General features: G+C 45.0%; 1 protein-coding gene and 1 non-coding gene across 2 annotated transcripts; one reads left to right on the forward strand and one right to left on the reverse strand.

Moving 5' to 3' along the window:
* Positions 1-9,383: 9,383 nt before the first annotated feature.
* LOC119049492 (U6 spliceosomal RNA) lies at positions 9,384-9,490 on the forward strand. Its single transcript, XR_005082528.1, has one exon. It is a non-coding gene; the product is annotated as a U6 spliceosomal RNA (small nuclear RNA).
* A 1,959-nt stretch (positions 9,491-11,449) lies between these two features.
* Positions 11,450-19,467, reverse strand: PRDM13 (PR/SET domain 13). Its single transcript, XM_037145468.2, has 4 exons — positions 19,230-19,467; positions 17,641-17,772; positions 17,224-17,344; positions 11,450-13,829 (listed from the first exon to the last, which is right to left on the reverse strand). The coding sequence occupies exons 1-4, from the start codon at positions 19,371-19,373 to the stop codon at positions 12,094-12,096; spliced, it is 2,133 nt and encodes a 710-aa protein (XP_037001363.2). The 5' UTR covers positions 19,374-19,467; the 3' UTR covers positions 11,450-12,093.
* Between the last annotated feature and the right edge of the window lie 200 nt (positions 19,468-19,667).

The following is a 19,667-nucleotide window of genomic DNA, read 5'->3' on the forward strand; positions in this document are numbered from 1 at the left end:
CAGTCCCGCACAACTACTTCCATGTTTTGCATGTGACTTTCCGATCTTTATCTAAGCAAACACATATTCTTGAGAAACTGCAATCATCATGGATAATTATTTTTGTTCAGCTTTTCTCATTTAATATTTTCATAAAGTGTTTTCTACTGTTTTAATAATACTCTATAATATACCATACTTTATAATAAACTTTACCTTATAATATACTTCATAACACTTTATAATATACCATAATATTGATGCTCCCTAAGTAATAACCATAATTTTGAAATTTAAGTTGCTTTTTCTCCTTTTCTTTTTGCTATAGGATTTAACGCTGCAATGAAAAACAATGTGCTTATAGCTTTATGCTTTTGTTAAGTTGCTTAATTGTTTCTCTAGAATAAATCCTCAGAAATATGACATCTGGGCACAGATATATCAATTTCAGAATATTACAAGCATTTTTATAAATGTTTATCTAATTTTTATATTTAAGAGTATTTTAATGTATTTTTCCCTCTGGTTATATTTTGCTTGCTTGTTTTGTTGATCAGGTTCCACTTATTGGTGAAATCATATGGTATTTGTCTTTCACTGCCTGGCTTTTCAATTGGCGTAATGCTCTCCAGTTCCAACCATACTATCGCAAAGGGCAGGAGTTCCTTCTTTCTTTCTGCTGTGTAGTATTCCATCGTGTAATTGTACCATAGTTTTTTGAATCTACTCATTTACTGGTGGGCACTTAGTTTGCTTCCAGCACTTGGCTATTATAAATTGCACTGCTATGAATATTGGGATGCATAGGTTCTTTTGGGTTGGTGTTTCAGGATTCTTAGAGCAAACTATAACCAGAGACACTGAAATAAAGAACGAACCAGAGGGAGTAACCAGAGGGAAGTGGGGAGGGCAGTGACAGGGAAAAGAAGGGGAAGGGTTGTCAAGGAACATGTATAAAGGACCCATGGACAAAGCCGAAGGGGGGGAAGGATTGAGGGTGGGAGGTGGGGGTGGGTGGGGAAGGGGAAAGTAGTGGTGGGAAAATGGAGACAACTGTATTTGAACCACTATAAAAAATAAAAATTGAAAAAAGAATATTTTAATGTACATATCTTCTATTTCTATGAGAAAGAACATGTTTGCGCATCTTTGTTTACCAGCAAATTAATTAATTCTTATTATTTGCCATTTAAGTACTGAAGTCACAAAGCTTTTCCTAGATTTTAATATTATTTGTATATTGCTCTTACTTTCTGTCATATGATTGTTATCTTTTAGTTTACCTGAGTTTTGTCTGGGGGAAGGAATAACACAGTTTTTGTTATGAATATATTCAAAGGCATCAGTTTTTTTCCTTTTTTAGGCTGTATTTCTCAATGAAACAGAACACCTCTAAGAACATCTTGACCGAAAGTGCATTTACAATAGACCATCGACACAGTGCGATACTACTTAACACTTTGTAATATCCTATCATTAACTCACTTGACTCCTTTCTCTCAGTTACAAAATCCTATCAAAGTTACTTCACAGATATTTAACTCTGTCCTCCCCTCTCCATCCCTATTATTACTGTCCCTCATCATCTTTTAACTGAAATGTTGAACGCAACTGCCTCCTAACTGATCTCCCCGCCTCCGAAACACAGTCCTCTGGCCAGGCAGACTGCCTAGCAATGCCAGCTTACTCCTTCCAGAGGCCCCCCTGCTATGGCCCCTACGCAGCTCTCCAGCCTCTCAAAAACAATTAGCCAAGATGCTCTGCATGTCTGTGATAAGCACTTTGCAAATATTATTTAAATTAACACCCACAAGAACCCTTTAAATACAATGCTATTGTTTCCATTTTGCTGCTAAGGTGACTGAGACATGTAGAGGTTAAGCCATGTGACCAAGTTCCCATAGCTAGGAAAATGCAGAGCCAAGATGCAAAACTAGCCCTGCCTAACACCAAAGCCCTCTTCACCACTGCACCACACTTCCTCAGAGATGGACCCTCATCCTTCAGCAATACCTTCTGCCTGAGGTACTGCTGCCCTGGCCCAGCATCACTCTGCCCCCACCCCAGCAACACTGCACTGCCTGGAATTTCTCACACATACCCATGCTGCTTCTCCCCCCAGTCTCTTCATTCATGCTATCCTGCCTCTTGGAAATGTCCTTTCATCTCTCTTTACCCTAGACCTCGGTGATTCCTACTTATTTTTTAAGACTCAGTGCCAGTGTCACCTCCTCTGGGAAGTCTTTTTCGATTTAACTCCTTTCCCACCCTCACTCTCCTCTCTCTGACTGAGGAGGTGCCCTTCTTCTATACTTATCTCCATCACGATTCCTAGCACACTGTGTTATCAATTTTGGTCCTCGGTTTGCGTCTTCCACTGGGCCATGAGTAGCTTGAGGCCATCTTAACCAAGCTGTGTTCCCGGCCACTACAGTGACAGGCTCTTGGTGTTTCATCATAGAGTTCAGAGGAATGGGAAACTCAAAGAGTGCTTACTCAATTAATTCTGGAATACTTGTTGTATATCTCTATCTAAAGTATTATGCCAGGGATATTTTTTAAAGCTTGGACTGGGACACTCAGAGAAGGCCACCGAGAAGAGAGGAAATTTTAAATGAGGATTGAAAGATGAATAAGGCTCAGAAATCTCAATGTTTGAGCAAATATCCAGGCTGGGGATGGTGGCTAGCAATGAAAGGCAAAGCTGAGGAGTTGATCTTCTTCCTCGTGATCCTGAGCTCTATCTGATCAGCTGTTTCTTTATCTGAGTACAAGGTGCCAAATTCAAGTTTTATTCCAGGGCATTTAATCTTTCAGTGGGGCATCTCAACTCTCAGATCATCTCTAGGGCAGAAAATCATGGAAATGCTTCTAAATCAGTTAAAAACCTACAGACACTTAGATCATGAGATATACTAATAATGACAAAATGTCAGAAACATGTGCAGCCCCATGTAATGAATTCAACAATTCTCCTAAGGTCATAGAGGTCATCCTACAAAATACATGTCATTCTGTTTACATCAAACACAGAAAACTCATTTACAAGTGAATGTCATTTTCATCTTTGTTCCATGGCCAAGTGCATCTCATTTGCATTCGTTTGTTTCCTTATTGGAGTGCTCACCACTCTTCTACAGCTGGTGTGGGTTATTCTCTGTACCTGCTATAGGCCCACACTCCACTCATCCAGTTACAGGCCTGAATCCCAAAGATGGGTTTAGGTAGGTACTTTTAACACATCATAAGAAAATCAAGATTTGATGGTGGTGTTGATAGGAGAGAACTTTAAAAGTTCAAATGCCTACACACACAAACACATATTTTCCATGTTAGGCTAACATTAGGATTTCCATGTTGCCTGGCCTAGAAAAGGACAATTCTATAGCTAAGGTCTCCCACGGATTCTTCACCAAATTCCCAAAAGAACAAAAAGAATGGGATGGAGGTTCCATTTCTGTCTCTTTATTGCAGAATATGTTCAAGAACTAATGACTTGACTCTGAGATTTCCAACCACAGAGAGAAAGAACAGTAAGTCAATTTTCCATCTCCTAGAGGCTGGTCTGGTTCTGACACTGTTGTGGCCAGTTCAAAGTCTTCACTAACCACCTTTCCACTGTAATCAGAACAATGACACTTTTGAAAATATCTGCATTGCACCTACAAAATCACTTTGCACAAGTTATTCATTGAAAAATTCTTTAGAGAAAACAACACAAATATTCACCAATAGAAAAATTGGTTAAATAATCCATGAATGTCTATACAGTAGAATATACAATGCAACAGTACAAGAAAATAAAAATAAGGAAGCTTTCTTTGGACTGTTCTGAAAAGACCTCAGGGTAGATGAATATATCCTGAGGGTGTTCTTGGGTGTTTATCCTTACAAAACAAGACACAAGAAAATAAAACAAGTGGTTACAAAGTACAGATCCAGATTTTGTAGGTTCTGACACTCACAGAATATGAAAGGACCATTTTAAGAAAAGGAAGGCAAAATTAGGTGCAAGTCTTGGAACAAACTCATGCTAGTGAGCATAATAATAAATCCATCTCTGGTAATGACCTCTGGCTGGTCTGGAGTGTACAGAAATGAGATTGAATTAATACTCCTAAGCATAAACTTATTTATATAGTTATCTTTGAACATGTGATCATATTACCTACTTAAAAAGCAAAATTAACTTTTCTGGAAAATGCCAGGCTCTAGCTGTTCAAGATGTCTCCACCTCCTTTTGTTCTGTCCCAACTTTCTTGTTCTAGTTTGCTGTCATTCTGCTGCCTGGTATGTACTGGGATTCTGCCTCATCCTGACTCTTTCCACATGATAATGTGCCTGGCATTCTTTTTTGTTTTGTTTCTGTATTTCTCCCTTTCTGATCACCCTGAGCTAAACCATCAGCAGAGTAGCTTTAGGCCAACCCAGCCCCACCCCTGTACCTTGCCTGGCCCAGACTCCCAGAAATCCAGCCAGCTACATGTGGAAAAAAGTTTGAAAATTGACTGAAGACTGGGAAATTTTTAGGTCCTAATTTGGGAATTTGGGGATTCTATCTCAGGGCAGAGTTAGTCTTGAAATTCTCAACAGAATCATGCTATCATACTTGTCTTTCTAGGATCATTAGGACCACAGGTAAGTCACTGTATACTCACTCTTACACACACGTCTCTGTGTTTATTAAGACCAAGCCAGGCTAGACTGAACTGAACAATTTAGCATTATAGGGATTTACCAGAATTCAAATAATTTCAAGTATATAACAAGCCAAAATGATCATTAATTTAAGTCTAGTATAACTGAAAAAGCCTTGGAACCCATTGGTCATTCAATTCACCTTATCTTTATCCTTTAAAACAGTCACTGGATCTAGTTACAGAAGATGCAAACTAAATTTCTGAACACTTCTAACATTAGATGACAGTGTTCTAAAGAGGACATATAGCCCTGGCTGGTATGGCTCAGTAGGTTGAGTGCCAGCCTGCAAACCCAAAGGTTGCTGGGTTTGATTTCTGGTCAGGGCACATGTCTGCGTTTTAGGCTAGACCCCCAGTTTTGGGTATCTCTCACACATCAATGTTTCTCTCCCTATCTTCCCCTCTCTCTAAAAAATAAATAAAATATTTTTAAAGAAATAAAGAGGACATATAGCAGCATTTTGAGAGTGAGGCTGTGAAGTGGGCAGGGCTAGGAAAAATCTGGGGGATGTTTCTAGCTGGTTGTGCAATGTAAACCTCATTTCCTTTACCTATGAAATAGGTTGCTGTACAGATTAAACAGATAATGGAGATTTAATTAAATGAGTGCTGCCAAGAAAACCTCAAGGCAAAGCTGTTTTTTCTCACTTTATGAGGAGATATTGGCCAATATGCATATCATGAAGTCTAAAACTACCAATTTGTTTAAGGCAATAATAAACAAATTGATTTTCAAAACAACATAAGTGTACAAACACCTATAAATGGCAAGGCCATTACTCTGAGATCACATATTAGCATGTTAGTTTTAACAGTGTGTGTGTGTATATATATGTATGTGTGTATATACATACCTATATGTATATAGGTATATACATATATACATATAGGTATGTATATACATATATGTGTGTATATAGATATACATAATCTTAATGTATTTTCTTTTCTCTAAATCTTGATTGCTAAGGCATTTCTTTCTCCAGCTTTCTGGAAATTACAAATAGGCTTATAAAATGCAACATCCTGCATTGATTCAATTCTCATTGAATTGACTTTTAGCATGCCTGAAAGTATTTTATTCCTCACAGATGTATTCTGCTACATTGAGTTCAATGCACTCAAGTGAGCTTAAACCTGACCTGGTCATGTCTCCATTTACCTTAAGGTGATAATTCAAATTCAGAATCAACTGCTCAGTGTCAAGTATAAAAGCTTATCTTTCTGCCGGTTGTCAGGGATTTAAAAAAGAAAGATTAAAAGCTGTCTTTGACCTTCACTATGTTCTTATGCAAAGCCATCTGCCATTGAATCTCCCTTCACTATATGTCCTGTCACATTCGACATTTCCACCTATGACTCTCTACGCAAATCACTGGAATTGAGTGCCTCCCGTTCAAACACAGCTTGTCATGGAACATTGTAATTTAAATCATTCTCTACTTAAAGTAGCTTCTGAGAACGTTACTGTACTGCCAACATTAAGAATAGGAAACGTGTGTTTGCAGCCATTTCCCGCGATACTGAATTATGTGAAAGAATGTGTGGATAGGAGAAAAGTAGTGACTACTCATGACATTTGGATATCTAGTATATTTTTTATTAAGTTTCCTCACTCTACACGAAAACAGTCCTGTTAATCTGTTTGTGATTACCAAAAATCTGTCTTTATACTATCACTTTTATATTCTTTAATAACTTGCACTTTAGTTTTTATCTACTTACATGAAAGCTTAAATTTAAACAATTAAAACAAATTGTACTTGAAATAAAATCAGTGTCTTCAAAGGGTTCGCACCCATATATACAGTCCATCCATCTCGGTCCCTTTTTGAAGGGAATGCGGATAGTTTGCAAGCCAAAGGCATTAACAAGTTGTCTATCCCCAACCAGTTACACCTAATTTGAATTAAACTACAGTCGCAGATGACAGAAGCGCTCCTTTCATCTTTTGTAGGAAGGTCACCCACCCCAGAGCGAGCGCCACGCTCCTTCTGGAACTAAATACGGTGGCCCCCGCCGTCTGTTGAGTACTCCCCTTCACAACTCACACCTGGGTGGCCAAGGGTCAAGTCTGACCCCTCGACGGCGCCAGTGCCTCTGCCCGCTTCCCTTTGGGGAAACAGCAGATGGTGAGGGCGCTCTGCACTGGTGCCGCAGCTCCTCCGCAGAGCCCAGCAGAGGCACTTAAACAAGGACTAGCCGGGCGCGCCGTGGGGGTTGAGGGGGCGGGGAGTGGCTCCCGGCCCCCCGCCTTTCTGGGTCTCCTGACTGCACACCTAAACGCTGGGAGACTCCCAAATCTCTGCCCCAACCCGGACCCCGAAAGCCCTTGTTGCCAGCGACAGCAAAGCTGTGAGCCACAACAGCGCTACACGCGCTGGCCGACACTGTAGCACCTACCCACGCGGCCACGCCGCCACTGGGCTAAGGGTTCCCAGGAGGCAGCGCCTGTCCAGACCTTCGCGCTCGGCCAGCTCGCTGTCACTTGCAACTCTGGGTCCGAAAGATGAGCCGATTAAATCGCTCGGACTATAAAGAGTCTCGGCTAATCACCGTCCGCTCTGGCCTGGAACCCCAGCATCAGCACCACCAATCTCGGTCCCTGAACTCACCTGAGCCGCAGTTCTAACCTGGAGCTCCACCTCCACTCACCTCCTTGTCTTACAATCTAGACAGTAAATAAACTTTCCCCAGAGTAGAACTTGGAGGAATTGCAGCGCTTGCCATCTGCTCCTCTCTGTCAGGCTTAGGAGAGGAGGTGCACCTCCGCTGCGTTCTTCTGCCGACTTGTCACAGCCGAGCATTTCAAAAACTAGTGAAAACAAAGAGTATTCTTCCTATTCATTTAACCTCCGTGTTTGTGCTCAAAATAGGAAGATGGCTTGACAGGGGAGTCTGAAAAAAATGTTTCTTTAGCAAAAGTGTGAAAGAGTTTTATTTAATGGAATTTGAGTTTATCAGGGACTAAAAGTGAACCAAGAAGGGAGGGATCCATCCAGTGCCCTTGTAAGAAGATGCTAATGCTTCTATATGAGGGCAGTGGCCCTCATCTGGTCCCTTGATGTCTTCAGGATGAAATCGCAGAGTTGCTAAAGTTATTTTAACATAGTTATGCAAGCATAAAGAGCTTCAGTGATTGACAGATGGCATATAGTGTTTGGCTTGTGGGTCCATAAGATTATAATGAATTATAATTTAAAAGTTTGTTTAGCCCTGGCTGGTGTAGCTCAGTGGATTGAGCATGGCCCTGTGAAGCAAAAGGTCGCTGATTCGATTCCCAGTCAGGGCACATGCCTGGATTGCAGGCCAGGTCCCCAACAAGGGACAAATTAGAGTCAACCACACATTGATGTATCTCTCCTTCTCTTTCTCCTTCCCTTACCCTCTCTCTAAAAATAAATAAATAAAATATTTTTTTTAAAAAGAGAAGGGCCAATTCTCCTCTAATTTAAAAAAAAAAGTTTGTTTAAATATTGAAGGGAAAAAAAAAGGCTGGACCCTACCAGATGTTGAATTACCTGCAAGCTCTGAGTGGTTTAAAGAGGGAGTAGGGAAGCCAAAGAGACCACCCCCTACACACACACATACCCAGCTCCTGTGCACAAACTCACATCTCTTCCCTCCATTTCTCTTCTCTTCTTTTCCTTTCCTTTCCCTTCCCTCTCTTCTTCCTCTCTCTCCCTCCTCCTCCCTCTTCATTTTATAAAGATTGTCTCTGGGTCTCTTTCAATCTCTGCTCTCTCTTTCTCTCCCCTTCTCTTCCTTCCTTCTCGTCTTTCCCCCCTTCCTCCTCCTGCAGTCCACTCGCACAGGGTTCTTTGAGAACTTACCATTCATCGTGCTTGATTCTAAGCAGTTCACCAGCATTAACACAATCTTTACAACTACCTTGTTGTTTATTTCACCCTGTTTTACAGGTTAGGAAATTGAAGCAACAAAGAAATTAGCCTGAGATGTCAAACGAGTGAGAATGGAGGCCAGCCTGTAACTCACCTCTGACTGGTTTATTTAAGATTAGCAAAGCATTTTAATATCCAAATCGACCAGGCCCAAACAATCTAGAGTCTTTCACTTCTAAAAGGCATGAATCCTCCTTTAAAAAAAACCCTTAGGCACAAAATATTCAGTTAAAATCTCAGAAACTTCCCATGGCTTTAGCACAACCCTCAGAGTTAGTCGTGGTCATCAGGATGAGAAGGATTGAGGGTTGGGAGTGAGGGTGGGGGAGAGAGGAGATCGAAAGAAATAATCTGAGAAACATAATTCAACTGAGCTATTTGAAATAAGTGATATTGTTGCTGATTGTATATCACTGATTTGACCTTGCCATTAAAATAAATAATTGTATTAATTAGGTATAAGGGTGCATGCATCCATGGACATGTACACAGGTTATACTATGCAACCTGTGGAGAATCACAAATGAACTGCAATTAAGAGTCTTTTAGATCTGTGTTCAATTTTCATTTTTTATATGATACAGGTATTAATTTACAAAGGGGAAAACAGAAGACTTGGGGCTGTTGTTTTTGTCTGTTTTATGAAGTTTTTATCAATTTTAAGTGTATTTCCTTTTACCAAACTATTTTTAACTGATTTCTTTAGAGTCTATTTTCATACAACAAGAGTTAGAGGACTTAGTCCTGAACTAGGAAATAGGAGACAAAAATATGACTTTTAAAGCTGACGAAAACGTCCACTGTGTTCGCTTCAACAGCACATAGACTACAAGTGGAACAATACAGAGAAGGCTAGCATGGCCCCTGCACAAGGAGGACACACAAACTCATGAGGCATTAAAAAATAAATTAAATATTTTAATTTTTCCTACATTTCAAACCTGGACAGCCCTTCCCACTTTCCTGGTGGTTAACACTATGTGATTTCAGAAAAGTTTTTCTATCTATAAGAGTAGATGTGGTTTTAAGCAATAGTTGCTTCAAATGGCGGGAACATGATACTAAGCAGTTAGTGAGGAGCCCCGGGCCCCTGGAGGCCAGGCCGAACAGGCAGATGCTTGGTTCACTTCTGTGTGGCAAAGCTCTCTGAACATGATGGGGCCCACAGTCATCTGGAAAGAAGAAAGAACTGCAAATAGCATAAGGGTCTGGAAGAGAGTGGGTCCTCAATAAATGTATTATTAGCCCTGGCTGGTGTGGCTCAGTGGATTGAGTGCTGGCCTGTGGAACGAAAGAAAGGTCAAGGGTTGGAGTCCCAGTCAGGGCACATGCGTGGAATGCAGACCAGGTCCCCAGTTGGGAGTGTGTGAGAGGCAACCAACAGATGATTCTCTCACACATCAAATTTTCTCTCTCTTTCTCCCTCCCTTTCCCTCTCTCTAAAAATAAATGAAATCTTTAAAAATAAAAAAGTAAATGTAGTATTATTGTCACCATATGTACATGTTAATCCACAGATTTTTGTTTCTCTTTGGGCTGCCTTTTGCAAAGCAAAACATCTTCTGGCCAATTAACATTTTAAAAAATCTCAATATAAATAAGAAGCCAATAATTCCCAGCAAAAGTTTTCTCATAGAAGAAATTGTTTTACTGATCACCACCCAATCAGATGCCCTCCCTCCCAATCATGTCTCCTGACGTGAGGAGTCAGAAAGCCCCCCTGCAAGCCGCCCAGTGATTGAGGCCATGCTCCCTACTGGGAGGGAGCAGGGTGAAGACCGCTGCAGTGCTCAGAGTCCAAAAATACAGGGCATTTAACAGACTAAATCATCAGAAGCACATCCAGAACCTTCAGTGACTTATTAGAATCTCCCCACCATCTTCTGAGAAGGGCACTGCAGCCTGGGCTCTTACGGTACCTGTCCTTAGCTGAGGAAATGATTAATACTCCGTTCTCTGTATAACTGCAGAGTAATCCTCCCCAGAGTGTATGTGGAGGGATGGGGGTGGTGCAGGGACAGGGAAGGATGGGGAAAGAGTACTTTCCAATTTTAACCCACAAAATTATATCCTCCGTTAGCTAGCATTAATTCTAATACCCTTGGATAAAGTGGCTGCTTCTAACATTGCTGTTCTAACTATGGGCCTCCCAGTGACCTTGAAGAGTGTATTTATTTTCTTCTGTAAAATAGGACCCATCCCACATCATGAGGTTGTTCTTCCAAGGAGAAAAAAATTGTGTAAATAGATCAGCACCTCCAATAAAAATAGATCCTCATTTAGTATTTGTTGTGTGAATGTTAAAAAGTGTGTGCATCACGAAAGGTACTGAGCAAGTTTCCTTGGTTTTTTAGTTTTGTCAAACTGGCACGTAACAGGAAGTAGTAATTCTACAGTTCCATAATTCTTTTTGACAAGAAATGTATGTGTGTTTTTTCTTGAAGGTCATTAGCTTATTTCCAGAAACATAAAGACACTTAGTATGATTAACAATGGTTTCAGAAAACAATTTTCCTGCCTGCTATCTGGGAGCCCATGAAATGCACATATTGAAAATGGTGTATTTTCTTATTACAACACGACTTAACACTTATTTTATGAAAACTCAAATCATTCGAGTGTCCTATGATTTATGGCATCTCCTCTAACATTGTTTCTATACTAAACTATTTCTGTAAAGAATCTGTTTAAATCATTAAGTGGACAAGTCTCATTTGTGTCTTTATTTTTATTAAAGATTGCACAAACGGGAACCAAGACCAAAACACTGAATCCACTGTACATCATTATTTATAAAACAACATACATCACATTTGTACTCTACCAAATAGGACATTTTTTAAAAATTATATATTGTGTGTTCTTAACTTCATGCTTTAGATATTTTACATTTGTCATTATTCTCTTATAAATAATTGCAACTTGACCAATTTGTACACCTGCGACCACTGTATATTCAATGTGGCAAAGCGCAGTCTTTGACAGAACAGACGAAATGGAGGCAGGTGTGTGGATGCCACATCTACCCAATTGTGACTACTGTTTTGCCTAAGCAGTGAAATGCTAATGTAAAATACACCCACAAAACATCGTTTCAAAAGGCACAATATCCTCCACAGAAAAGAACAATTTTAAAATTTGTGGCAGTTAAAGTGGGCGCCCTCGAGGGCACCGGTGACGTTCACATTAACGTGACCCTAAACCTCGAGAGCAGTCGGCCTGGGTGTTTGTGGGGAAGCCTGTCCGCTGTGTCCTTGAGCGCGCCAGGACCCAGGCCCACAGGCTCCCCGGGACGCCAAGTTTCCTTAAGCCTCCTCTTAACCCTCGCTCTGCGTCTCAGCACCGGACCTGGCACATTTCACTATTGCAAACTCTGGCGCCCCAACAAAATAAAAACGACTTTGTCAACAGGGTCCTTCTTCTCATCACCAGGAGCTCCTCTGCTTCCAGTACAGAACCCCCACTTCTCTCTCCACGCGCCCCACACATTCTTCCCTTCTCGGGAAGAATGGTTAGGAGACGCGCTCGCCGCCAACCCCGGCTTCAGGGCCGCTCTGGTCGTCCATGAAACAGACGTCCACGTCGCTGTCGTTGTCGCTCTTGGGCTCCCCGGGCTCCCGGGGGTAGTCAGGCTCTGTGCCTGGACCGTTGCCCGCCTTGGCGAGCAGGTTCTGGCCTGGGTGGCGGGACTTAACGTGGCGCTCCAGGTCTCGGCGCCGCACCAGCACCTTGCCGCAGTACTCGCAGCGGTAGGGCGTGTTGCCCTCCGCGTGCAGTCGGATGTGCTTGTTGAGATTGCTGGGGTCGCCAAAGGGCCGCAGGCACACTTTGCACTTGAGCGGCTTGTAGCCCGTGTGCGTCCGCATGTGGATCTTGAGCCCGTACTTGCGTGAGTACAGCTTGCCGCAGTAGAGGCACAGGTGGCCAGTCTTGGGCTTGCCCGCGCCGCCGCCCCCGCTGCCACCACTCCCCGCGCCACCCGAAGCCACGACGGCGGGTGGCAGCGTCCCTACGTCCAGGCGGCCGCGGCCTTTCCCAGCCGCCATCTCGGAGAGCTGCTGCGTGTGCATGGCAATCTCCCGGTCGATGCTGGTCAGGGAGCCTAGCTCCACCGGGCTCAGCGTGGCCGCTGCCGCAGCAGCCGACGCGGGCCCGCTGAAATAGGAGATGGACTCTGGATATTTGAGCAGTCCACCGAAGTGCAGTTTGAGCGGGTAATAAGCAGCGGCGGCCGTTGAGCCATACAGTAGCTCTCCGTTGTAGACAGTAAAGGCCGGCATCACGGCAGGCAGGTGGCTGCACTCGCTACCCGGGTAGGCTTTGAGCCCACTCGCGTCGAGGCCCGGCAGCGCGCATCGCTCGAGGTGCAGGCCAGTCGCAGGAGGCAGCTGCGCGAAACGCGCTCCAGCGGGTGCGGCCGCGGCTGGCGGGGCGCGTTCCACGTGCTTGAAGGCAGACGCCTCTTCCGGGGGGCCAGGGAGCAGAGGGAAGCCACGCAGCGGCCCGGAGCAGGGCAAACCCGGCGGAGGAGGCGGAGGCGGATTCCCCGCCAGCAGGCACTTGGGGTGGTGGTGGTGATGGTGGTGGTGGTGGGCGTGGTGGTGCTGGTGTTGGCCCGCGCCGCCCGCCGCCGCGTTCTCCCTGCTTCCGGGGCGCCCTCCCGCCCGACCCCCGCCTAGTAGGCCGGTCCCCGATTTGCCACCGCCCTCCTCCCGATAGGCGTCGCCAGGCGCTGTCGCCGCCGTCCTCGCCAAACCCGCGGGCTTGAAAGCCGAGCGCACACCGGGATATAAGGCCAGGCCGCCTCCCCCTGCAGGAGAGCCACCTACAATTCCCAGAAAGTGGCCGTTCCCCCGGGCGGCCCCGCTCACGTCCAGGGCCCGGTCAAGATGTTCCTTGCTCTTCTTGGACAGCCCCCACTTGGAGAGGGGCGGCGAGGTGGTCGAGGGCGCAGAGGAGACCTCGCGCTTGATGCTCTCCCTGGTTCCGCAGGCCTGGACAGGCAGTGGGGCCTGCAGGTGAGGCCGCAGAGTGCCTGCCGGGCTGGCCGCGGCGAAGTCCGGCACCTGGGGTTTTGGAGAGAGGCCAAGGCCATCCGCGGCGGCGCCTTGGCGAGCCCCGTGCTCTTGGTGCAGGTAGGCGCGCCCCGCGCCGCTGCTGAGCACGCAGTGGAAACGTAGATGAGCCTTAAGGCTGTTGGGGTATCTAAACGTCCTCCAGCAGTACCAGCAAATGTAGCGCTCCTCCCCTGAGCGAGAAAAGAGTAGAAAAGCGACCCCGTGAAAGGTGAACATGCAAGAAAGAAAGCGTCAGCGCCACTAAGGCAAAACTCAGGTTTTGAACAGCGGTATGGGAAGAAGTAGTATTCTTGGTTCCCGCGAATAACTGAGTTCTGTAGCCTCACTATAGCGAGAACCCCGAGAAGTCCCCAGATGATCAACTTTACCACCATCTGCATCATCTGGGGTTACTTAGAAGCTAAGAGGGGTGATCTAGCCTTTCCAACGAAGACTTCCTCCGGGCCTTCGGGCCTTCGGAGCAGATCTTCACTGGGAGAGCAGAGCTCAGGCAGGCTGGCCAGGGAAGAGACAGAGCAGAGAGCAGCTGTTGCTTTAAATCAAGTGCTGAGCCTGTGCTGGGCCTGGGCCCATCTGTTGGCGTTTGCGGAATAAGTGGCTGGCGTATGTCAAGGAGTTTGGATAAACTGAACAAAGGCCAATCTAATGGTCATGAGCTCCTCATTACCAGGCGAGACAATATCCTGTATGTATGGGCCATATGTAATCATTCCTTTTCATAGAACAATGTCTTTTATGTCCACTTTCCACCCTTCCCGCCCCCTCCCAGCCTTGAACACTTTGCCTGAGGTTCTCCTGGAGCGTGACCAACGGAAGGACCACGTAGGGACTATGATTTGCTACTCCAAAATTATTCGTATCTTAATTTCCTCTTTAACCCTATTTAATTTGATGGAAGAAAATAAAAATTTTTGTTTTCTGATATTCTAAAAACTAAAGAATGATATTGCATTACATTGTCAGTTTTTAATTAACTCCAAGATGGCTGCACAAACCCAACCTTAGTAAAGTCTTTGGGAAGGATATATAGTTTATTTTTATTACATGAATATATTTCAGCGATGTAGATATAGATAATCAATTGTAATAAGTGCACAATTATCTACCAGGGTCTGTATAAGTGTTGCGTGTGTCAAACATTTTTTGTGTGTAATATTAATAACATTAGTTGTTTTTAATTTGCCACAATCAAGAGAAACGTGTGAAGAAGCAGATTCACATGGTGGAAGTTAATATTCACTCAAAAAGGCTGTATTACATGTATACAGAGAACAGAGATTTGCAATTGGGTGGGTTTTTTTTAAGTTGTGGTTTATTGATAATAGTGAAGGGAAGGATTTCTGTTAAAAAAAAAATACGTTAGTTGAGCCATAATGAAGTATCCAAAGTAAATGTCAGTCTCATTAAATTTAATGGAAAAGCTAAAATTTCCCTTCTTGCACACAAGCAGCTCAAACTTCTAAACATTACTACAGAGCAACAGTGGGGGGAAATTGCAGATCTTTCTCCCTTTGCGTATTTTACTTCTAATTTGCATAAAGCAAGTAGTAGCCCCCAGATAACTAAAGTGAACGTTCAAAGAAGAAGTAGTTTATTCCAGCTGAAGCCACAGGGAGAGCAGACAGAAAAAAAGGAGGGGAAGGTTTTGCCTATTAGATCCTGTCCTAATTGTTTATAGAAGACTTGGATAAACTTATTTCAATAGTTCTGTTACCTTGTATTGAACATTCATGTAAAATAAATCTTGAAAAAAAGAGGGAAGAGGCCTGGATTCTCTTGGTGAGTATACCGATTTAATATTTTAAATAATAACCTCTCTTCTCCTAAGTTCAGAACCCCTTCTCTTCACTTTTTTAAAAGGAAGTTTTCAGAGGCTGCTCCAGAATGACTCAGCTCAATGCACAGCCAGGTAAGCTTTGTTCCGAAAACAAAGGGTCGGTATTTTCTTCAGTCTTACTCTGGAATTGAAATCCTCCAATATTAGTGAATATTGGAAGAACGGCAGTCATCCCTACTTATTTCTTCTTCTTTTTAAGGTGTGTTTTCAGTTTTAATGTTTCTTTTTCAATTTATCCTAACCAACTGATGTTCTCTGGACTGAAATCCAACCAATGCCCACAGTATCAAACACACTTCATTTAAGTGACCTCATCTCCCTTCCTTCAAGTAACCCTAAGGTTGTCAAGATTTCAAGCATCTCAAAGGTGGGGAAGTCAGGGTTCGAAATAACCCATACATTCCCCAAAAGGAAAATGGTGTCGATTTTGACATCTTTTACCATATGATGGTTTAAGCTCAGTTGACTGAAATGAAAACATGAGGGCTACCACACTGAAACAAGTTGCCTCTGTACTATTTGAGAGTGCCTAAGGTAGAGTGTTCTGTGCAGGGAGGACTGGCCCCTTGAAGGCCAGTAGCCCTGAGAATCGTTCTCCACTATGGGGCTTTTGGCATGTTTCTCTTTTACTAAAAGAAATTGACAAAAGTGTTTAATATAATGTGATGCAAGTAACAAATTACTTTAGGATACTTTTTATAAATACTGTACATATAAATCTACCCACAAAGTCAATACGATTAATTTGCAGAAGACAGTGGTACTTTGAAGTGATTCATTGTTCTAAATAAACTTATTCTGCCTTGTTCATGAAGGGTTTCTTAACGCCCATATTTGTATTACTTTCTTTAACCCTATTTGTAAAGCAATGAGATTGAGCAGGCAATTCAAGAGGAAAGCATGCTAAAATATTTCACAGCACTTATAATGTTGACTTTAAATATTAACTGTCTTTCGGAGAAATTACAGATAAACAAGCAATTGGCAAGGGAAAAAGTCATGGAGGCATTAAATGGGAGTCCCAGGATCTTAACTACGTTAGCACTTCCCAGCTTTTTTCCACAGGAAGTGTTCTTCAGTGTTTGGGGAAGGTTTTGGAAATGTTTTTCTCTTTAGTTACTGCACCTTAATTTGCATAAATCCGCTCTTGGCTTTGGAAGGGATCGAATAAATCTGAGAAGAAACTGGGATACATCCCAAATTCAATTTAAGTAGGGAAGGGGAAGTGCATAAATACCATTTAAATGGAAGGGGCTCAGTACCTGCCAACTGACCAGCTGTAAGTACCGTAATGCTTCTAAAATGCTGTCAAAGTACATTACTCCCCTTCCAACCACGGCAGAAGAGATGCCCCTGCACCTCCTGAAAACATTCCAAGTTTATTATGCTTCCTGGAGCTCATGATGTGATTACTCTAATAAGTCAAGGCTTCTTTATTGATTCCTAATCGGATATGCAATAGGAAAGGATGACCCCCACAAAGTTCATAAAGAGTATTTCTCTCCTGCCATGGAGAGCCTGATTATTGCTATTGCTGTTTCTCATTTACTGTTGACTTTAAGGAGGGAGTGGTGACGTCGCATCTCTGCCCACACAGACGGGAACAGTGAATTCGATTTTACACAGAGCAAGAGAAAGGCTTTTTAAGTCTGGGCTCCTAAAAGACTCCAGGTGAGCGGCAGCCTTGCCCACCCGCTGTGGCCCAGAGGCCCTCTAAGTGGGGATACCTTTCTCGTCGTGCGTTGGAGTTGCGATTGTGGGGATGTCAAACCACTGAGCCAAGGAGTTGGAATACCACACGGTCAGCTCTTCCCCCGGCTGGACATCTCGCAGTGCTCGGTAGAAGATCTGGGATGCAAGAAACAGGACAGCCTGCTGTCATTCCCTGGGTAATTGACCAAAAAAACACTAAGAGGGAAAATTTCGAATCCCTGCTCTGATGCTATGTGACCTTGGAAAAGCTGTTGGACTTCCCTGAACCTCACTTCCCTCATTCTCCAAGCAGGGGAAATAATAATATGTACATTATAGGGTTACTGGAACGTTTAAGTGAGAGTTGGAACTGAAGAGCTTTGCTTTCAGTGTTGGTGGTCACCTCAGTGAAGGTCAGGTAGATGGAATTGGCAGCGGGAAACCCACAGTACCTGTCCTCCGGGTAAGTCTGCAATAGCTTCCAGAGTCTGTTCCTGGGGGTTCCTGGCTGCCCGGATTAACCCTATCCACTCCAGAGGGGAGCCCCCCGACTCGTCCACAAGCTCCCCTCTCACCATGCGCACCTGCAACACAAGCAGTGGTCGTTCTTCCTTGCGCCACAGCCAGACCCACAACCCAGAGGGAAGGTTTGCCCCCCCACCCGACCGACTCAGGAGAATGGTTGCGTTAGGTTTGACCAGACCGCTGCGGGCTGCTGGGAGCAGGGTAATCACTCGAAACCCTTGCTTGGGAGGGAAAAGAAGAGCAGAGGCTGTGTAACATAGCAGTACCCACCTCGCCCCACCTTGGCAACGGGAGGGGTGAGAGCATCTCCCACCCCCGCCCCCCATCCGGGTGCACCTTGTACCGACACATCTCCTGCCCCCACTGCAGTCCTCCCTCTTGCGGACCTGAGAGCAGCGCAATTACCAAGGTGGTGACGTTTCGAAGTCAGAACCCAAAGTGTCCCCCAACCCTTCTCTTGTCCCCCACCCCCAATGTCCCTACACCGCATGGAGGTGCTGAAGATCCCAGCAGTGAAAATGTTCGAACAAAGCGGCGGCAAGCTGACCATTTAAAAGCAATTAAAGCGCATTTAAAGGGGTAGTGCGCGGCAAAGCCGGCTTTAAACCGCGGAGATGGCGATTGCGTGAGCAGCCAGATGCGGGTACCCCTGGCTGAACACCGGAACAATTTCCTACAAGAAAGGTCTAGGCAACGGCAAGATAAAACTAGGGTCCTTTCCCATCCTACACCCCACACCACCTTCATTTCCCTGTGGCTGTTCGCCGAGCTATGCAATTTGAGGAGCTTGAAGGCGGGCGGGGACCTTGAAAACCCCTCTCTGGTCTGGTGTCACGATGCTGTTTGGGTAGTCAGAGCCGGCGGGCTAGCCTCCGACGTCCCCGAGTCGCGACCCTGGGCACTCAGAGCCCTGCTGCAGGAGCCCGGATCCTCGCCCACGGAGCCCACGTCACAGCCACTATCTATCCCGTCCTCTTGTCATTTACCCCAAACCCACGAGCAGACATCCACGGAAAAAGAAATCTGGGAAGGTTCTAGGAACTGAAAGTTTCCAAAAGGTTACTTATTTCGGAGGTGAGATTAAATTATGTTAAGGTAATTTACGCCTCAAATTAGCATATTGAAAAAAGAAAGTAAGAAAAGCCCTCAATGGCTTGACCGTTCTAAAACAGTGGAAAACAGCCTTTGCAGAGGCCAGGGACAGGCGCGCCTCTGCTGAGACCCCAGGGCTGCGGGGAAACCGCGAGTTCCGAGTGGTCACGGCACGCAAAGAACCCCGTGCCCCCCAACTGGGTGGTGTCCCCTCTCAGCTACGTCCTCTTCCCTCAGCCCGGTCCACGTTCAGCTATCAATTAATGCTACTTGCGGGAGATAATCAGAGTCCTCTTCCACCTGGCACAGTTAGCAGGTAACCAAAGACTCAATCACACCCCTCTTATCTACCCTGTCTAACCCTTTCTTGGGCCAGGTAAAAGGAGGGCGAACGACCAGGGTCGAAGGTCGAAATGGCTAATACCTTTTTCTTGGGCCCAGGTTCCCTGCGGTCTGACAGGTACTTGCCCAGCCTGAAGGTTCCGGGCACCGGCCCGAGGCGCAGGCCTGCCGGGATGCAGCAATCGGCACTCACGCTGGTGGCCGGAGCGCGGGAGGCTCCATTCATTGCTGCCGCGGTGCCGGACAGGCGCTTGGACGCGCAGGGTCCTCCGCAGGGCGAGAGCGACAGAGCTCTAGTCGCGCGCGAGCCAGGGAGCAGTGTCCCGACGTGCGTCCTCCGCCCGCGGAGTGACGCGGCCGGGCATGCAGTGCGCCTTTTCAATCGGGGCGGGCGCCTTTTGGCACCACTAGCGCAAGGGCGCGGAGTTTGGTGAGAGAGTTGTGCTGCGAAGCAGCTGCAGAGTCCCACCCGAGAGGGTCACATGGAGTGGTTCCCTCAGCCCCCTGCATAATCGAGGAC

Source organism: Artibeus jamaicensis, unplaced genomic scaffold (genome assembly GCF_021234435.1).
Source record: "Artibeus jamaicensis isolate MK-2021 breed Jamaican fruit bat unplaced genomic scaffold, CSHL_Jam_final contig_387, whole genome shotgun sequence".
Classification (NCBI taxonomy): domain Eukaryota; kingdom Metazoa; phylum Chordata; class Mammalia; order Chiroptera; family Phyllostomidae; genus Artibeus; species Artibeus jamaicensis.

Coding starts and splice junctions, on each gene's coding strand:
- PRDM13 (XM_037145468.2), bottom strand. CDS start 19,373: ATGAATGGAGCCTCCCGCGCTCCGGCCACCAGCGTGAGTGCCGATTGC. Junction 17,345..17,640: donor CAGACTTACCCGGAGGACAG/GTACTGTGGGTT, acceptor CTTGCATCCCAG/ATCTTCTACCGAGCACTGCG. Junction 13,830..17,223: donor TCCAACGCACGACGAGAAAG/GTATCCCCACTT, acceptor TTTCTCGCTCAG/GGGAGGAGCGCTACATTTGC.